Source organism: Physella acuta, unplaced genomic scaffold (genome assembly GCF_028476545.2).
Source record: "Physella acuta isolate Inbredline_101_S28 unplaced genomic scaffold, ASM2847654v3 ptg001126l, whole genome shotgun sequence".
NCBI lineage: Eukaryota > Metazoa > Mollusca > Gastropoda > Physidae > Physella > Physella acuta.
The window spans coordinates 744,170-764,342 of record NW_026732643.1 but is presented as its reverse complement, the minus strand read 5'-3'; the positions used below and the strand labels follow the sequence as shown (position 1 = coordinate 764,342).

Below are 20,173 nucleotides of genomic sequence, written 5' to 3'. Positions count from 1 at the left end.
CGCGTTTGTTTGGATTTGGAAATGGAGTAGTTCTACTTAGTAGAAACTTGATGGCACGTTCCTATTATATATTCATAACCTATACCCTCTATTTTAATTATTTTTATTTCAAGAAGAAAATAATGAAAAGTACAAGGTTTCACATGTATATACCTAAAGTTGTATTAAGGCAGTTAAATTATTGCATGTAAAAAATACAACAAATGTATGACATCAATAGAAATTCCATGTGTGTAAAAAAAATAGATCAACAATTAAAAAAAAAGTAAAAAAAAAACCCAGTTATGTCTCATGGTGGGGAAAAAAGATGCTGTAATGGTGTGACACCCAGCTCCCTCCTGGGGTCATCTATCCTCTGGTGTTAACAAAAGATTATCCTTGGAAGTTTCCCAATACCTAAGAGGGCTGAATTGTTTAGTTCTGTGATTATGTCCCTTAATATATTTATGCAAATAGGATTCACGCAGTCAAATCTGGACACATACATACATTGAAATATCCTACACTCAAATCCATTGAAATCTCATTCTCACACTTGCAATTCCAAGCACATAGACAAGTAAGACTAGACAGTTACACGAGTAAAACCAGGACACTGAAGAATAAGACTAGACAGCCGGCTGTGTGTCGAGGGCTGGAATTGTCAGACTTGCTGTGACCTGATGGCGGCGGGCAGGTGACCATGTACTGGGACTTGTCCTGGCTGAAGGTAGTGGACAGCTCCACTAGCATGGCACCAAGTGCCCAGTCTGGGGAGGGGAGAGGTCATTTTAGTTAGGTCATGTGCTACATTTCTTTCTTAATGTCACGTGTGCTACATTTCTTTCCTAATGTCACATGTGCTACATTTCTTTCTTAATGTCACATGTGCTACATTTCTTTCTTAATGTCACATGTGCTACATTTCTTTCTTAATGTCACATGTGCTACATTTCTTTCTTAATGTCACATGTGCTACATTTCTTTCTTAATGTCCCTTGTAATTTGTACGGTAACCCTTCTTTCTTAATGTCACATGTAATTTGTGCGGTTATCCTTCTTGTAGCGCTACCAATAGTCCCATACAAAACGTACAATAAACATGTGGAACGAATATTAGGATTGTGTTCTACTTATTTTTCCACTGACTTGGTCCTCCACAACAACTCAAATACGGATGTTTTATTCATTACAAAACTCAACTAGCCGTACAACTTGGTACAAACTAGCCGTACAACTTGGTACAAACTAGCCGTACAACTTTGTACAAACTAGCCGTACAACTTGGTACAAACTGGCCGTACAACTTGGTACAAACTGGCCGTACAACTTGGTACAAACTAGCCGTACAACTTTGTACAAACTAGCCGTACAACTTGGTACAAACTGGCCGTACAACTTGGTACAAACTAGCCGTACAACTAGGTACAAACTAGCCGTACAACTTTGTACAAACTAGCCGTACAACTTGGTACAATTGACTGACCTATGTTGCTGGACTTGGGTGCAAACCGGATGTTGCTCGTGTTCCGCCTGAAGCCGTAGGAGGTGGTGAGCAGGGTGGGGATGTACAAGCCCATCAGACAATTCTCTGAGGCGTACCGCGACTTGTCCGCGGAAATATCTTGCATGCTCTGAAATAGTAATAGATTACAATGGCTGTCTTATATTTGATTTTATAACATGCCCCTTGTGGATGTACGTGTCATTAACTAACATCAAAACACTCGTCACCAGTGTTTCTTCCGGACTTTTTTCTCCGGGGGGGGGGGGGGGGGCGGTAGACATTTTCCTGGGGACGGACACTGGTAAAAAGTATGTTTTCTATATAAATTCCATTTTGTTCGGGGGGGGGGGGGGGGCGGTTTAATACGCTGGATCTTGTCCATATAAGTCCGGCCAAAAAGTTAATCCCCGCCACCAAATAAAAAATAATAATTAAAAAAATGAGGATATGAAACTTGCTCTATTTAGATTTTATTAAAGATTTTCACAATTAGGACATGTGAATTTTCACGAAAAGGTCTGCATTTCTGTTTCTTTAACCTTAACCATCAGGGTGGGTTGTCCCAATTAAATTGGAGCTGGCAAAAAATGACGGTGCCTAACTTTTAGCGCGTACACTTTTGCATTAGGGGCGGGGCTTATCTGGACAAGACCCAACCACAATAACACGGTGGAGTTAAGAAAAGATACCATTTGTAATACCTTATTGCAGTGACCTATAGCCATCTCTTCCAAATGGCTGATGTTTAGGAGCCTGTTATCGCCAACGGCTTTAAGATCGTTGGGCGCGTGTTGGAACACCTGAGTGGCCAAAAACTGGATGTCCTCCACACTCGGCTGGTAGACAGATCCTGCAGACGATTTTAGTGGCATTAGTAATGACCAATGGTCATTCAATATCAGTTGGTTGTAAAACCCACCATCAAGCAACTAAACCACTACTAATAAAACCACCACTTATAAAACCCACCATCAGACAACTAAACCACTACTAATAAAACCACCACTTATAAAACCCACCATCAGACAACTAAACCACTACTTATAAAACCCACCATCAGACAACTAAACCACTACTTATAAAACCCACCATCAAGACAACTAAACCACTACTTATAAAACCCACCATCAAGACAACTAAACCACTACTTATAAAACCACCACTTATAAAACCCACCATCAGACAACTAAACCACTACTTATAAAACCCACCATCAAGCAACTAAACCACTACTTATAAAACCACCACTCATAAAACCACCAGCAGACAAGACAACCCACCAATAGCACACGGCTTAGGCTGACACTTGTTGCCTGTGTAGGGCTTGAGAATTTCTCGCAGAATCTCCAGACAGTCCAATGGCCCGCTGGTGCCCGTCTGGTTGATCCTACGGCCGTCAAGATTTATAACGGCGTGATCGCCTGCAAATACCACATCACATTGTACACGAAGAAATGGAACTTTGGTAGCGAGTTCTTGAGCAAGCTCGGCTTTTGTATGCAACGCGCATGCACCAGTAGAAGTTTTCCTCGAGAAAACAGCCTGGCTAGCTACTGTGTTGAACAGTAATATTTATGTGCGCTGTCTACAAACTGCTCTCAGTCGAAGCATACAAGCAGATTCCAACGTATTGGTTTTATTAAGTTACCTATTAGTATAATTATACATATAGGCCTACGTACATGTGCAATTATACCAAAATTAACCAGCACATATATAAATAAGTATACAGTGGGTTTATTATATATATATATATATATATATATATATATATATATATATATATATATATATATATATATATATATATATATATATATATATATATATATATGTATGTATGTGTGTGTGTGTGTGTATTTATTTATGTGACTCTCCATGAGCATTCCAGATTTCTCGACTTAATCCCCAAAGTACATTTGAACTCACCCTTCAACATACAGGGATTCTTGATTTCCTTCTGACCTGGAGATTTAGCCACGAGATGGTCGGCGACCTTGATCTTCATCCCATTCGATCCATACTGCAGGTAACTTTGTACGTACAGCTGGTATCTCTTCCCAGCTACGGTAACCTTGGAAACAGACGCTAATTTATGTTAATAAGCTACATACAGACGCCAGTTAACGGTAACCTTGGAAACAGATGCTAGTTTATGTTAATAAGCTACACGACAGATGCCAGTTAATGGTAACCTTGGAAACAGACGCTAGTTTATGTTAATAAGCTACAAGACAGATGCCAGTTAATGGTAACCTTGGAAACAGACGCTAGTTTATGTTAATAAGCTACAAGACAGATGCCAGTTAATGGTAACCTTGGAAACAGACGCTAGTTTATGTTAATAAGCTACAAGACAGATGCCAGTTAATGGTAACCTTGGAAACAGACGCTAGTTTATGTTAATAAGCTACAAGACAGATGCCAGTTAATGGTAACCTTGGAAACAGACGCTAGTTTATGTTAATAAGCTACAAGACAGATGCCAGTTAATGGTAACCTTGGAAACAGACGCTAGTTTATGTTAATAAGCTACAAGACAGATGCCAGTTAATGGTAACCTTGGAAACAGACGCTAGTTTATGTTAATAAGCTACAAGACGGATGCCAGCTAATGGTAACCTTGGAAACAGACGCTAGTTTATGTTAATAAGCTACAAGACAGATGCCAGTTAAAGGTAACCTTGGAAACAGACGCTAGTTTATGTTAATAAGCTACAAGACAGATGCCAGTTAATGGTAACCTTGGAAACAGACGCTAGTTTATGTTAATAAGCTACAAGACAGATGCCAGTTAATGGTAACCTTGAAAACACACGATAGTAAGCTCGGACTAGACATAAGTAAATGAAAAATTGTTGAATGTAGGAAACATTTAACAAACTAGCGATACATAATAGCTGTATGTGCAGAAGATGCATGCCTGTTCAGTAGATAACAGCGCAACTAATTTTGTGTGGATTAGAAGCGGGTAAACTAAGAGCCAATATGAGTGATTGTTTTACCTGGTATTCTTCAGAAAACAGAGGTCCATTAGGTAGGAAGGTAATTTGTGTGGAGCCACCCCCCATCTCTAGCACCCCCACAGACTTGTTGGGGCTGTGGAGAACAAAAGGTATAATTGTAGTGCTAGCACCTACCTCACAAGGTATACTTATAGTACCAGCATCTACCATCACAAAGTTTACCTATAGCCAGCATCTTCTACTCGGAAAGTAAGACATGAATCTATCTTTAAGAACTAACTATCAACATGATATATATTGCAGGTAAGTGGTGAATCTATCTTTAAGAACTAACTATCAACATGATATATATTGCAGGTAAGTGGTGAATCTATCTTTAAGAACTAACTATCAACATGATGTATATTACAGGTAAGTGGTGAATCTATCTTTAAGAACTAACTATCAACATGATTTACCTCGCAGGTAAGGAGTGAACCTATCTAAGAAGACACTGACTTCAGAGTTTCTTCCAGGCATCTCTTCGGGGGGGCAAAGCCCCCCCAAAAATTTTTACCGCCTCCCCCCCCGAACGAAATGAAATTTATATAATTTATATAGAAAATATATACTTTTAACAGTGTCCGCCCCCCCGAAGAAAGTCTACCGCCCCCCCCCCCGAAAATTTCAAGTGCCCCCCCCCCCCTGAGAAAAAAGTCTGGAAGAAACACTGACTGACTTACGCGTGAATCTATCTAAGAAGACGACGACTTACTCGTGAACATATCTAAGAAGACGACGACTAACGCGTGAATCTATCTAAGAATACGCTGACTTACGCGTGAATCTATCTAAGAAGACGCTGACTCACGCGTGAATCTATCTAAGAAGACGTTGACTTACGAGTGAATCTATCTAAGAAGACGTTGACTTACGAGTGAATCTATCTAAGAAGACGCTGACTTACGCGTGAACCTATCTAAGCAGACGACGACTTACGCGTGAACCTATCTAAGCAGACGACGACTTACGCGTGAACCTATCTAAGCAGACGACGACTTACGCGTGAACCTATCTAACAAGACGACGACTTACGCGTGAACCTATCTAAGCAGACGACGAATTACGCGTGAACCTATCTAAGCAGACGACGACTTACGCGTGAATCTATCTAAGAAGACGACGACTTACGCGTTAACCTATCTAAGAAGACGACGACTTACGCGTGAACCTATCTAAGCAGACGACGACTTACGCGTGAACCTATCTAAGCAGACGACGACTTACGCGTGAACCTATCTAAGCAGACGACGACTTCAGCGTGAACCTATCTAAGCAGACGACGACTTACGCGTGAACCTATCTAAGCAGACGACTTACGCGTGAATCTATCTAAGCAGACGACTTACGAGTGAATCTATCTAAGCAGACGACTTACGCGTGAGCCGAGAAGAAGCCAGAGATGTAGTTGGCCGCTATCCAGGAGAACACGCCCTCCTCCTCCCCGGACAACAGGCTGATGCGGGAGGGGTCGTAGAGGAAGGGGTTGAGGGTGGAGTTGGCCAGCACCGACCTGGTCGTCTGCAGCAAATCGTTGGCGTCTTCAGCGGTCATGTACCGGAGCCCTGTTGGGACAGTGACAACAGACATGTACCGGAGCCCTGTTGGGACAGTGACAACAGACATGTACCGGAGCCCTGTTGGGACAGTGACAACAGACATGTACCGAAGCCCTGTTGGGACAGTGACAACAGACATGTACCGGAGCCCTGTTGGGACAGTGACAACAGACATGTACCGGAGCCCTGTTGGGACAGTGACAACAGACATGTACTGGACGGTGGGGACAGTGACAACAGACATGTACCGGAGCCCTGTTGGGACAGTGACAACAGACATGTACCGGAGCCCTGTTGGGACAGTGACAACAGACATATACCGGAGCCCTGTTGGGACAGTGACATCAGACGTGTACCGGAGCCCTGTTGGGACAGTGACAACAGACATGTACCGGAGCCCTGTTGGGACAGTGACAACAGACATGTACTGGACGGTGGGGACAGTGACAACAGACATGTACTGGACGGTGGGGACAGTGACAACAGACATGTACCGGAGCCCTGTTGGGACAGTGACAACAGACATGTACTGGACGGTGGGGACAGTGACAACAGACATGTACCGGAGCCCTGTTGGGACAGTGACAACAGACATGTACCGGAGCCCTGTTGGGACAGTGACAACAGACATGTACCGAAGCCCTGTTGGGAATAGTGACAACAGACATGTACCGGAGCCCTGTTGGGACAGTGACAACAGACATGTACCGGAGCCCTGTTGGGACAGTGACAACAGACATGTACTGGACGGTGGGGACAGTGACAACAGACATGTACCGGAGCCCTGTTGGGACAGTGACAACAGACATGTACTGGACGGTGGGGACAGTGACAACAAACATATACCGGAGCCCTGTTGGGACAGTGACAACAGACATGTACTGGACGGTGGGGACAGTGACAACAGACATATACCGGAGCCCTGTTGGGACAGTGACAACAGACATGTACCGGAGCCCTGTTGGGACAGTGACAACATACATGTACCGGAGCCCTATTGGGACAGTGACAACAGACATGTACCGGAGCCCTGTTGGGACAGTAACAACAGACATGTACCGGAGCCCTGTTGGGACAGTAACAACAGACATGTACCGGAGCCCTGTTGGGACAGTAACAACAGACATGTACCGGAGCCCTGTTGGGACAGTGACAACAGACATGTACCGGAGCCCTGTTGGAGACAGTGACAACAGACATGTACCGGAGCCCTGTGGAGACAGTGACAACAGACATGTACCGGAGCCCTGTTGGACAGTGACAACAGACATGTACTGGAGCCCTGTTGGTACAGTAACAACAGACATGTACCGGAGCCCTGTTGGGACAGTGACAACAGACATGTACCGGAGCCCTGTTGGGACAGTGACAACAGACATGTACTGGAGCCCGGGGGGGGGGGGCTGGCAGTGACAACAGACATACCGGAGCCCGGGGGGTAGTGACAACAGACATGTACCGGAGCCCTGTTGGACAGTAACAACAGACATGTACCGGAGCCCTGTGGGGGGGGGGCGACGACAGTGACAACAGAAATGTACCGGAGGGTGGGGGGGGTGTGGGGCAGTGACAATAGACATGTACCTGCGCCCTATTGATACAGTGACAACAGACATGATGTAGATATAGTTGGAACATTGTGTAACAATTGATGTAGATGTAGTTGTATCATTGTGTAACAATTGATGTAGATATAGTTGTATCATTGTGTAACAATTATGGAAAAAAAATATTTTTATCCCATGTGGCTACATGTAAATAAAGACAGAATGAGATTAATGACAAATGTTTTTCAGTTTGTTTTTGGATTACATTTATTTTATGATGTTGAAATGAGATGAGTTAGTTCCAGAATATAGGTGAATCAAAATGTGGAACTAACTAGATCTATACAGTGCGTATTGTATTAAGTTGATTATTTCCCTACGAAATTATCTGTGTGGTGTGCGAAATTTGGTTCAGTTAATAGATTGTAACAAAATATGATCAGAGAATAATTGAGTAGCTCAATTCTTTGGAGAATTCTAGCAGACATTAACGCCGTCCAAGTTTAGCCGATAGCGATCTCTCCCCATCATAAATGATGATCTGGGACGTCATATTGTGATAACATTGTTCCGACAGGCTGGCCAGACTTTTGTCTGCTACGTAGGCCAAACATGTCCTGATGTTTGGTCTGATTATTTGGGTTGCTAAACATTTACATTCGATTAAAAATATGTTACTGGTTTGTTAACAGATCTGAATCTATAATGTAATTATTTATTTTTAATCACGTGATTTTTAGCTACTTTCTTTTTTAGATTAAATTTAATTGAATGTTATCAGGCTCAGATGGTTATATTGTGTGTGTGTGTGTGTGTGTGTTAGGAGGGAGAAATATTGATAGTTGTGTGAGTTTTGTGTGAGATCCCACAGTTGTGTGAGTTTTGTCTGAGATATCATAGTTGAGTGAGTTTTGTGTGAGATACCATAGTTGTGTGAGTTTTGTGTGAGATCCCATAGTTGAGTGAGTTTTGTGTGAGATACCATAGTTGTGTGCGTTTTGTGTGAGATTCCATAGTTGTGTGAGTTTTGTGTGAGATCCCATAGTTGTGTGAGTTTTGTGTGAGATCCCATAGTTGAGTGAGTTTTGTGTGAGATACCATAGTTGAGTGATCCACCAACCAGTGGCCCGCATGTTGACCAACTGGCCAGTGGCCCGTATGTTGACCAACTGGCCAGTGGCCCGTATGTTGACCAACTGGCCAGTTGCCCGCATGTTGACCAACTGGCCAGTGGCCCGCATGTTGACCAACTGGCCAGTGGCCCGCATGTTGACCAACTGGCCAGTGGCCCGCATGTTGACCAACTGGCCAGTGGCCCGCATGTTGACCAACTGGCCAGTTGCCCGCATGTTGACCAACTGGCCAGTTGCCCGCATGTTGACCAACTGGCCAGTGGCCCGCATGTTGACCAACTGGCCAGTGGCCCGCATGTTGACCAACTGGCCAGTTGCCCGCATGTTGACCAACTGGCCAGTGTGGCCCATCTGCTGATGAAAGACAACTTACCCGCCGTGGCCATGAGGAAAATGGGCGTGTCCGCGATGAGGTGGGGCGGGACGCGGGAGACGGCAGACGACAGGATCTGTTCCATGTAGCCGTGGATGGCCGTGACGTTTCTCTTGAAGTCGTCCAGCCCAGGTGGGAAGGTCGACCTTTTACCGTTGACCAGATCAATCTTTGGCAGGCCAGACTTGCCAGACGGTAACACCCAACTGCAAACAACACATAGGAAGGTTGGGTGTGGACAAACTGACAGGCATGGATGAACATGGATTACGCCAAACCGTCGGTCATGGATGCACATGGATCATGACATAAAACAACAGAAGAAAAACGTATAGAACGGTAAAAAAACAAACAAACGACAAATATAGAGATAATACAAAAACCGATGAGGCTACCAGTGGCGGAACTAGAAAAAAAGGGCCACCCCGCAAAAAAATGTGTTGGGCCCTATATATATATATATATATATATATATATATATATATATATATATATATATACACACATATATATATATATATATATATATATATATATATATATATATATATATATATATATATATATATATATATATATATATATATATATATATATACTCAATACGGGTTTGTTCGAAATTTGAAAAAAATAAAATTCTTAGTTTTATTTTGTGTCAGCAGGGGTCGGCAATCTTTTGAGACGAAAGAGCCAAAAGTTACAAGTTACAAAATTTCCCATTTTTTAAAGAGCCACTAACATTATTTTTTCCAATATTTTGGTATTTGATTAGAATTAGGTAAATAAATTTAATTGTTTATTTGAAATAAATACCGTTAAATATGAACTAATATTGATTCATAGAAAAACATGTTTCGCACAAAAAGTGTTTTAGATAGCTCTGCTATGATTAAATTAGATATCAAATAATATAACTATAGGACAATCCCAATCCACCTTGGAAGCCAACAACTTTGTTTTTTCTTTCTTTATGGTCACCACTGGTTCAGAGGGTGTCTCCCATAGCCAAGTGGCCCTCAACTCTGACTAACTGGCTTAGATATAGGTTTGATAATCGAATCGGTCGCTTCTGTCCTTCGGTTCTCACAGTGCTTATCTTCCACCCTACTCGTTCCCCACAGTCCAATACCTGGCTCCACCGTAGAAAACCAATAGCTAAAATACTTCGGTAGAGGGATGCATTTCGAATAAAATAAAAATCCTGTTTAAAGTTGTTTTTCCTTACAGTATAATATTTTTATGAGTTTTGAAAATGAAATAATGTAACTATTAATATTTGTGCATGGAAATCGAGAGCCGCACCGTGACATCAGGGGGGCCGCATGCGGCTCGCGAGCCGCGGGTTGCCGGCCCCTGGTGTCAGTGCTATTAGCCTGGTTTGAAATTCTTTGTTTCAATGTCTGACATATAGCTCCCCAATTATTAATTAAGCCGTCAAAACAATATGAAGCATGAAAGCTTTGTATCTGTAATGGTTTCTCGCCTTATGTTTATTTTTAAGTATTTTTTATTTATATTATTAGTTTTTAATACATTTCCTTTTATACTATGTTATTCTTTATTGTGTATTCTTTTTTAAATAATAATTAAGAGAAGTAATTGCTTTGTAATTTGTTTAGTGCAAAAAAAGTTTCTTAATTAAGAGCACACATATTTGACTATTTAAAAAGGGAAATAAGTCATGGAAATGGTTTGAACGTTTGCCTATCTTTCACACTACAACTCATGTAGCTATATGTTTTTTCTTCATGAAACAACGTGTGTTAGCTACTGTAGAACATCACTACTGTAGTAGATCTGTTTGTTTGTTGTTGTTTTTTTGCAAAACAAATAATAATTTTTTAACTATAAAAAAGTTGATTCTGGTCGGCTTTGGGCCCCTAAATGGCCTGGGCCCCCCGCATTGCGGGGTCTGGCGGCACTGTAGTTCCGCCCCTGGAGGCTACCTGTTTACAGTCGTTTTGCATGTGTGTATGTGTGTTTGATGGGTAGGTGGGGGTTAGTGGTTATAGATCTTTTAATCAAATAATGTCACCAGTAGATTGGGGTTTTCTATATTCATTGTAATTTACTTTTGTGTTAAGTGATGGGCAAACAATGATTGCTGACATACATTATGTATGTGGATACAGTAAACTGCGACCCATGTAAACAGCGACCCATGTAAACTGCGACCCATGTAAACAGCGACCCATGTAAAACACGTGCACTCATCCACCTGTATACCTTGAGCTTAGTGCTGGCGTACACTTACCCACCTGTATACCTTGAGCTTAGTGCTGGAGTGCACTTACCCACCTGTATACCTTGAGCTTAGTGCTGGCGTACACTTACCCACCTGTATAGAGCTTAGTGCTGGCGTACACTCACCCACCTGTATACCTTGAGCTTAGTGCTGGCGTACACTTACCCACCTGTATAGAGCTTAGTGCTGGCGTACACTCACCCACCTGTATAGCTTGAGCTTAGCGCTGGTGTACACTTACCCACCTGTATACCTTGAGCTTAGTGCTGGCGTACACTTACCCACCTGTATACCTTGAGCTTAGTGCTGGCGTACATTCACCCACCTGTATACCTTGAGCTTAGTGCTGGCGTACACTCACCCACCCGTATACCTTGAGCTTAGTGCTAGCGTACACTTACCCACCTGTATACCTTGAGCTTAGTGCTGGAGTACACTCACCCACCTGTATACCTTGAGCTTAGTGCTGGAGTACACTCACCCACCTGTATACCTTGAGCTTAGTGCTGGCGTACACTCACCCACCTGTATACCTTGAGCTTAGTGCTGGCGTACACTCACCCACCTGTATACCTTGAGCTTAGTACTGGCGTACACTTACCCACCTGTATACCTTGAGCTTAGTGCTGGCGTACACTCACCCACCTGTATACCTTGAGCTTAGTGCTGGCGTACACTCACCCACCTGTATACCTTGAGCTTAGTGCTGGAGCTCCCAGCGTCCAGCAGAACGCCGTACCTGACGTCTGCGACGCTCGTGTCAGCGCACGTGTAGGTCAGCGTGAGCAGAAGACAACTTGCTGCCAGCACACACAAGCTTGATGACGTCATCATGTCCGTCCTTGTGGCGCCACCCATGCTTTGCTTGGACGTGAGTTATCTAATCTTAGATCGTTAAGAAAAAAAAACACATTTAGGGGCGTGTCTGATATTTAATTAATAGTTTTATTCCGCCCTCATACAATAGGACCCGCCCCTTATTAGGATAGATGGGACAACCCTGAGATGGGAATATGACAAATCGAGAGGCAAGCGGTAGACTGGGACCCCCAGGGGTAAGAAAAGTAGGCCGGCCTAAGCAATCCTGGAGAAGGAAAGTGGAAGTGGAAGCAAGGGCTGCTGGGAGAACATGGGCTGAACTAAAGAGAGCTGCCCAATACAGAGTCCGGTGGAGAGGTGTAGCTGTAGACCTTTGCTCTTCAGGAGCTCCAAAGGTACAATCCAAGTAAATCCTGACATTAGAAACTATAATATAGGGCCTACTTCATGTCATAAGTTAGGCTGACGTATTTATCTACCTTATATTATCAAGTTTGACTTATAGGCGATATCATGATATGAGCAACAATGCCATAGGGCAACATCACGACATTAGCAAGCATGAAGATGATGTGCATCATGACATCGCGCTATTATACAATCTGGCAATGTGATGCTGTAGGCTCTGACATTTGCATTGCTGTCTATGTTTATGTTACTATCACCCGGGCCGCCCTATAATGAGAGAAGTTGAATTCACGGGGTAGAGCGGGCGCTAAATATATTGTTGAAAGACAGAACTGGCAAACTGGACGAAATTCAATGCCTAATGTATTCCAGAAGGCCAAACCAAACCCATCTACTTACCATAGGGGCGGGATCATACAGCACCCCACGTGACTCGTCTGGCTGGCGTCCAAGCGAGGCTCAGCTGTCAGACAACATGGAGAGTATGAGGGGTGCGTTCACAGTGTGAGGTGGGGGTGGGGGGGGGAGTGGGCTGTTGTGTGTGTGTGTGTGTCACGTGGAGTGAGGGGTGCAATCACAGTGTGAGGTGGGGGTGGGGCTCTTGTGTGTGTCACGTAGGGTGAGGGGTGCGATCATTGTGTCGGGTGGGGGAGGTGGGGGTGGGGGTGGGTGGGGGGGGGGGGGGTGAACGGAAAAAAAGTCACAGGAAAAAAAAACACAGAAAAAAAGTCACAGTTTTTGCTAGGAAAAAAAGTCACAGAAAAAAAGTCACAGTGGAAAAATTTTATCGGAAAAAAAGTCACAGAAATAAAGTCACAGAAAAAAGTCACAAAAATCTTTTTAGAAATATTTTTATTAATTTGTTAAGAATTGTAAATTTTGTATGTTTATTGCTGTGTGTTGTATTTTTTTATAGCATAAATTATTTATAGACGTTAAAAGCATTATGATTTATAACAATTGTAAGTAAAAATACTCTAAGATAATTAACACAACAATCTCAACTTTTGTTACGTATTTAGTTAAATACGCGGTAGAAAAGTTAACTATAAAAGAAATTTAGGCACATTTTGCCGTAGGCTATTCTCTGGTCGGCCTCTCCTCAGTAGGCATTGTCCGAACATATTTTGTGTTGTTGACGTTATGCGTCAATGACAGCCTTTGAACCTTGTCGGCTTTCTGTTTTGATCCTAAGGTTTTGTTATGTAATGAGCGTGATAAATGTGGGCAGTAAAGGTGGTTGAACTAAACATAACTATTGTTGCCATGAGTTGAGGGCAGCAAGTCCGACCAACTTACCATTTCACGGTAATTTAATATTGGTATTTAAAAAAAACACGATGAAAAACGTGGACTTTGGAGCATTCTATTAAATGCTACTAATCTTAAGTTTAAAATAATTACAATCTACATACTTCATAATAAATATTTTTAGATGAATTATAAAAATTCCTATGCGTATACAGCCTACACACATTATATTACATTTTATTAATCCTAAGTTAATTTGCACTCTCTAAATATTTAATACATAAAAGTATTAACAAATATCATGCATATATATATATTTGTGACTTTTTTTCCTGTGACTTTTTTTCCTGTGACTTTTTTTCCTGTGACTTTTTTTCTGTGTTTTTTTTTCCTGTGTTTTTTTTCCTGTGACTTTTTTTCCTACAATCGTGGGGGGGGGGGGGGGGGGGGTGGGGCTGTTGTGTGTGTCACGTGGGGTGAGGGGTGCAATCACTGTGTCGGCTGGGGGGTGTAGAGGGTGTAGGGTTGGGGGTGGGGCTGATGTGTGTGTCTAGTGGGGTGAGGGGTGCAATCACTGTGTGTGTCACGTGGTCTGAATGTCTTGTATTGTCTGTACGAGTACAGTGAGCGCCGTCCTTAATTTCCAACAAACGAGAAGAGAGTGGCGTCCCCTGGGAAGGTCTATATTTACAAAACAAACTTGTTGCTGGGTTCAATTACCTGTCTGAATATCACAGCAACTAGAAAAATAGAACATTTTGTTCCACTAGAAAATAGAACATTTTGTTCAACTAGAAAATAGAACATTTTGTTCCACTAGAAAATAGAACATTTTGTTCCGCTAGAAAATAGAACATTTTGTTCAACTAGAAAATAAAACATTTTGTTCCGCTAGAAAATAGAACATTTTGTTCCACTAGAAAATAGAACATTTTGTTTCTGTTTTCTAGCTTCTTCTTTTATTTTATGCATGGAAGGGTAGGATAAAAGTGATTGATGAAATACACCAGGAAAAATGGGCAGGTAGGGGAAGTAGCTCTCGTGATGTAGGTTACATGGGGTGTTGGGGGTGGGAGGGGGTGGTAACAGCCAGGTTAAATCTCAGAAAGCTAATTCTGAACAACATATAAATATGCATGATAAAAATGGCCGTTTGGATGTCCACTGAGAATACACCTTCTCATGTTTTCACACATTGAAAGCCCTCACAGCCCACACAGCCCACACAGCCCACACAGCCCACACAGCCCTCACGGTCTAGAAGCCTGATGAAACATGCCGTGTAAAAATTAATGTTCTATTTAAACCCCACCCCTCTCGTTCTTAGGTTCAGAGAAAGAAAAAAAAATGAAATGATTAAATGATTAAAATAATCTTAACGAAGTGAGCGCCAGTTTTTGAGATGAAGTGAGTACGGCCTGCCAGATAAGCCGACGATACACAGAGATGTGGCGTCAACAGAATTACATTTATCTGGCCTATCGCGGCGGCAGGTGCACACCTCTCCACAGGATAGATCGAAGCTGGGAACATATCAGGGCGCTGTGATATACAGTGTTGTACACATATCAGGGGGCTGTGATATACGGTGTTGTACACGTATCAGGACGCTGTGATATACGGCGTTGTACACATATCAGGGTGATGTGATATACGGTGTTGTACACGTATCAGGACGCTGTGATATACGGTGTTGTACACATATCAGGGTGGTGTGATATACGGTGTTGTACACATATCGCTGTGATATACGGTGTTGTACACATATCGCTGTGATATACGGTGTTGTACACATATCGCTGTGATATACGGTGTTGTACACATATCGCTGTGATATACGGTGTTGTACACATATCAGGGTGATGTGGTATACGGCGTTGTACACATATCCGGGTGCTGTGATATACGGTGTTGTACACATATCGCTGTGATATACGGTGTTGTACACATATCGCTGTGATATACGGTGTTGTACACATATCGCTGTGATATACGGTGTTGTACATATATCAGGGTGATGTGGTATACGGTGTTGTACACATATCAGGGCGATGTGATATACGGTGTTGTACACATATCGCTGTGATATACGGTGTTGTACATATATCAGGGTGATGTGGTATACGGTGTTGTACACATATCAGGGCGCTGTGATATACGGTGTTGTACACATATCAGGGCGCTGTGATATACGGTGTTGTACATATATCAGGGTGATGTGGTATACGGTGTTGTACACATATCAGGGCGATGTGATATACGGTGTTGTACATATATCAGGGTGATGTGGTATACGGTGTTGTACACATATCAGGGCGCTGTGATATACGGTGTTGTACATATATCAGGGTGATGTGGTATACGGTGTTGTACACATATCAGGACGCTGTGATATACGGTGTTGTACATATATCAGGACGCTGTGATATACGGTGTTGTACACATATCAGGACGCTGTGATATACGGTGTTGTACACATATCACTGTGATATACGGTGTTGTACACATATCAGGGTGATGTGATATACTCTTAAATCTCTTGTGTTGCATCGTATTATGACTGTCAACATAGCTTGGCTAATGGAACAGAGATAACTTATATAAAAAATGATTTAAATCACGATTTAATAAAAATCTAAACCACTGAAATATTCAAATAATTTTCAAATAATGAATTCTTGAAAACCTAATCATTAAGATGATGAACTAAACGAACGAAACGTTATATACACCTAACATTAACCGTGACAACTTGAACTAGGCGATTAAAGATCGATATCAATAAAGTAACAGCAAATATGTTTTCGCTCTAAAACCTGACCATCTGGTTCACTGAGAGACCAAGGGACATAGTTTACTGCCGTGTTGGTCTGCCTACACACAGGGGAAATAAGCGGGTAGCCTCCCCTGTTGTGGGAAAAATGGCCGTCAGTTATACTCCAATTAACTTATGCCATTATTTCGTCTCTAATTTAATTAACCCAACAGCAGGGTGACTGGCACTGGCGTGACGTCACACAACACAAGGGAAGTGACTCGCCTGAAGGGAAACAACTCCCTTGCATATTTTAGTAACCGATTCTGCCTTGACCAATGAAATTAATACCTTGAAATCGATGAGGCTCAGCTGACTGTTGTTGACCAAACAGCGCCAGTTGTATTTGTTTACATTTTTTTTATTGTACCCGGGATTTAATCGCTGGCCTCTAGCTCCCTCTCTTGCCTCAGTGAAATATTTATGACAACGTTAAATACTGATTCACTTCAATTTGATGTCACGTGACATCGAACTGGTTGCACCCACGTGACATCAATATTTGGTCGTTATCCATAGTCAAATAATTACAGCTAAATAGAATATACTTTCTGATGAGTCTCGCCAGACAACAGACTTTCTGATGAATCAGACAACAGACTTTCTGATGAATCAGACAATAGACTTTCTGATGAATCAGACAATAGACTTTCTGATGAATCAGACAATAGACTTTCTGATGAATCAGACAACAGACTTTCTGATGAATCAGACAACATACTTTCTGATGAATCAGACAACAGACTTTCTGATGAATCAGACAACAGACTTTCTGATGAATCAGACAACAGACTTTCTGATGAATCAGACAACAGACTTTCTGATGAATCAGACAACAGACTTTCTGATGAATCAGACAACAGACTTTCTGATGAATCAGACAACAGACTTTCTAATGAATCAGACAACAACTACAGCCATCAAGTGCACAATTTCCAAACGTATTTTAATTGGCTTACCTGGCAGACATTAACAGCGAGAAAAAAAAATGAGCTCGGCTAATTACTTGCAGCTTTACCAAATCGCTCAGTACAACAAGACAATACGGAAACACTAAGACGTAGCAAGGCAATACGGCAACACAAAGACGTACGGCAAGGCAACACACGGATTTAATACATCGCTCAGTACAACAAGACAAAACGGCAACACTAAGACGTACGGTAAGACAATACGGCAACACACGGATTTAATACATCGCTCAATACAACAAGACAGTACAACACAAAGACGTACATTAAAACAATACGGCACCAGAATGACGTACAAGTCAATAAGGCAACATAAAAACGTACATTAAAAGAATACGGCACCAGGAAGACGTATTGTAAGACAATACGTCAACACAAATACGTACATTAAAACAATACGTCACCAGAATGACGTACAACAAGCCAATACAACATAAAGACGTACATTAAAACAATACGTCACCAGAAAGACGTACACACTATCTTCATCACTATGCGTGTGGTATAGGCTGGTACATCGGATTGGTATTTTACTAGAGAAACATGTAGGGCTGTTCTGCTTCATGATGGATGTGCCTGTCTGTCATGTTGGACGTGTCTGTCATGTTGGATGTGCCTGTCTGTCATGTTGGATGTGCCTGTCTGTCATGTTGGATGTGCCTGTCTGTCATGTTGGATGTGCCTGTCTGTCATGTTGGATGTGCCTGTCTGTCATGTTGGATGTGCCTGTCTGTCATGTTGGATGTGCCTGTCTGTCATGTTGGATGTGCCTGTCTGTCATGTTGGATGTGCCTGTCTGTCATGTTGGATGTGCCTGTCTGTCATGTTGGATGTGCCTGTCTGTCATGTTGGATGTGCCTATCATGTTGGACGTGTCTGTCACGTTGGACGTGTCTGTCTGTCATGTTGGATGTGCCTGTCTGTCATGTTGGATGTGCCTGTCATGTTGGATGTGCCTGTCATGTTGGATGTGCCTGTCATGTTGGATGTGCCTGTCATGTTGGATGTGCCTGTCATGTTGGATGTGCCTGTCATGTTGGATGTGCCTGTCATGTTGGATGTGCCTGTCATGTTGGATGTGCCTGTCTGTCATGTTGGATGTGCCTGTCATGGGTGTGACTGTCTTTCATGTTGAATGTGTCATGTTAGGCTTGTCTGTCATAGATGTGCCTGTCTGTCATGTTGGATTTGCCTGCCTTTCATGTTGGACGTGTCTGTCATGGGTGTGTCTGTCTGTCATGTTGTATGTGTCTGTCTGTCATGTTGGATGTGTATGTCTGTCATGTTGGATGTGTATGTCTGTCATGTTGGATGTGTATGTCAGTCAAAGAATACACCAGGATTGACACACGCCTCTCCCCCCCCCCCCCTGCAGTTGTCTGATAAGTCAGCACTCAGTCATGTACAGTGAAGGGGTGGGTCAATGATTTTCTCGCCTGTCGAGAGCTCGGCCTGTGGGATCTTGTGTTGGGGACAGAGACTGATGTAACAAATGTGACGTGATTTTAGACGAGATGAATGACAATAACATCTTGAAAATATCGGTCTCAAGCAAAATATGGGATCCGGGTAATGTACATCATGTTAGTGAAAGTAAAGGCGGCCTGGTACAGTGCTGAGTACACTATCATATGGCGGCCTGGTACAGTGCTGAGTACACTATCATATAGCGGCCTGGTACAGTGCTGAGTACACTATCATATGGCGGCCTGGTACAGTGCTGAGTACACTATCATATGGCGGCCTGGTACAGTGCTGAGTACACTATCATATGGCGGCCTGGTACAGTGCTGAGTACACTATCATATGGCGGCCTGGTACAGTGCTGAGTACACTATCATATGGCGGCCTGGTACAGTACTGAGTACAGTATCATATGGCGGCCTGGTACAGTACTGAGTACAGTATCATATGGCGGCCTGGTACAGTACTGAGTACAGTATCATATGGCGGCCTGGTACAGTGCTGAGTATACTATCATATGGCGGCCTGGTACAGTACTGAGTACAGTATCATATGGCGGCCTGGTACAGTGCTGAGTATACTATCATATGGCGGCCTGGTACAGTGCTGAGTATACTATCATATGGCGGCCTGGTACAGTACTGAGTACAGTATCATATGGCGGCCTGGTACAGTGCTGAGTATACTATCATATGGCGGCCTGGTACAGTGCTGAGTATACTATCATATGGCGGCCTGGTACAGTGCTGAGTAAATTATCCTATGCCCAGGTGCCTGGAACTATTGGTCTGCCCAAAGGATCAGCGGGCCCGAAAGAAAAACTTTCCTTTTTACAAGCTTTTATTTAACTCACTTCCTCTGTCGACAGTCTGTCGTCAGTCTAGACGGAAACGCAGGAGTGAAAATTCGGACAGTTCTACTTGACCGACACGATTCACAGTTGGCACGTGGGTCAAGACATGAAGACAATGCAATCTGAAACTAAATTTGACTTAATTGGATGCCTAATTGATTTTTTATGAATTAATTAAAATTTGGACCGAATTAGTAGGCATGTCTAGCCAACCACACCACACGCGTCATCAATAGCTGCGCCA

General features: G+C 42.7%; 1 protein-coding gene across 2 annotated transcripts in view; it reads right to left on the bottom strand.

Moving 5' to 3' along the window:
- Nucleotides 1–87: 87 nt before the first annotated feature.
- The window catches only part of LOC131956065 (ectonucleoside triphosphate diphosphohydrolase 1-like), a 35,509-nt gene continuing 15,423 nt past the window's right edge, over nucleotides 88–20,173 (bottom strand). Inside the window, exons 2-11 of one of the 2 annotated variants that reach the window (XM_059320438.1) lie at nucleotides 12,975–13,038; nucleotides 12,034–12,233; nucleotides 9,104–9,309; nucleotides 5,870–6,056; nucleotides 4,492–4,585; nucleotides 3,416–3,560; nucleotides 2,767–2,907; nucleotides 2,188–2,336; nucleotides 1,466–1,613; nucleotides 88–749 (exon numbers count right to left, since the gene is read on the bottom strand). In XM_059320438.1, coding sequence (XP_059176421.1) covers nucleotides 574–749; nucleotides 1,466–1,613; nucleotides 2,188–2,336; nucleotides 2,767–2,907; nucleotides 3,416–3,560; nucleotides 4,492–4,585; nucleotides 5,870–6,056; nucleotides 9,104–9,309; nucleotides 12,034–12,206 — 1,419 coding nt within the window. In that variant the 5' untranslated portion in view covers nucleotides 12,207–12,233; nucleotides 12,975–13,038 and the 3' untranslated portion in view covers nucleotides 88–573. The remainder of the gene's footprint in view (nucleotides 750–1,465; nucleotides 1,614–2,187; nucleotides 2,337–2,766; nucleotides 2,908–3,415; nucleotides 3,561–4,491; nucleotides 4,586–5,869; nucleotides 6,057–9,103; nucleotides 9,310–12,033; nucleotides 12,234–12,974; nucleotides 13,039–20,173) is intronic. The other variant, XM_059320439.1, reaches the window with a different exon arrangement.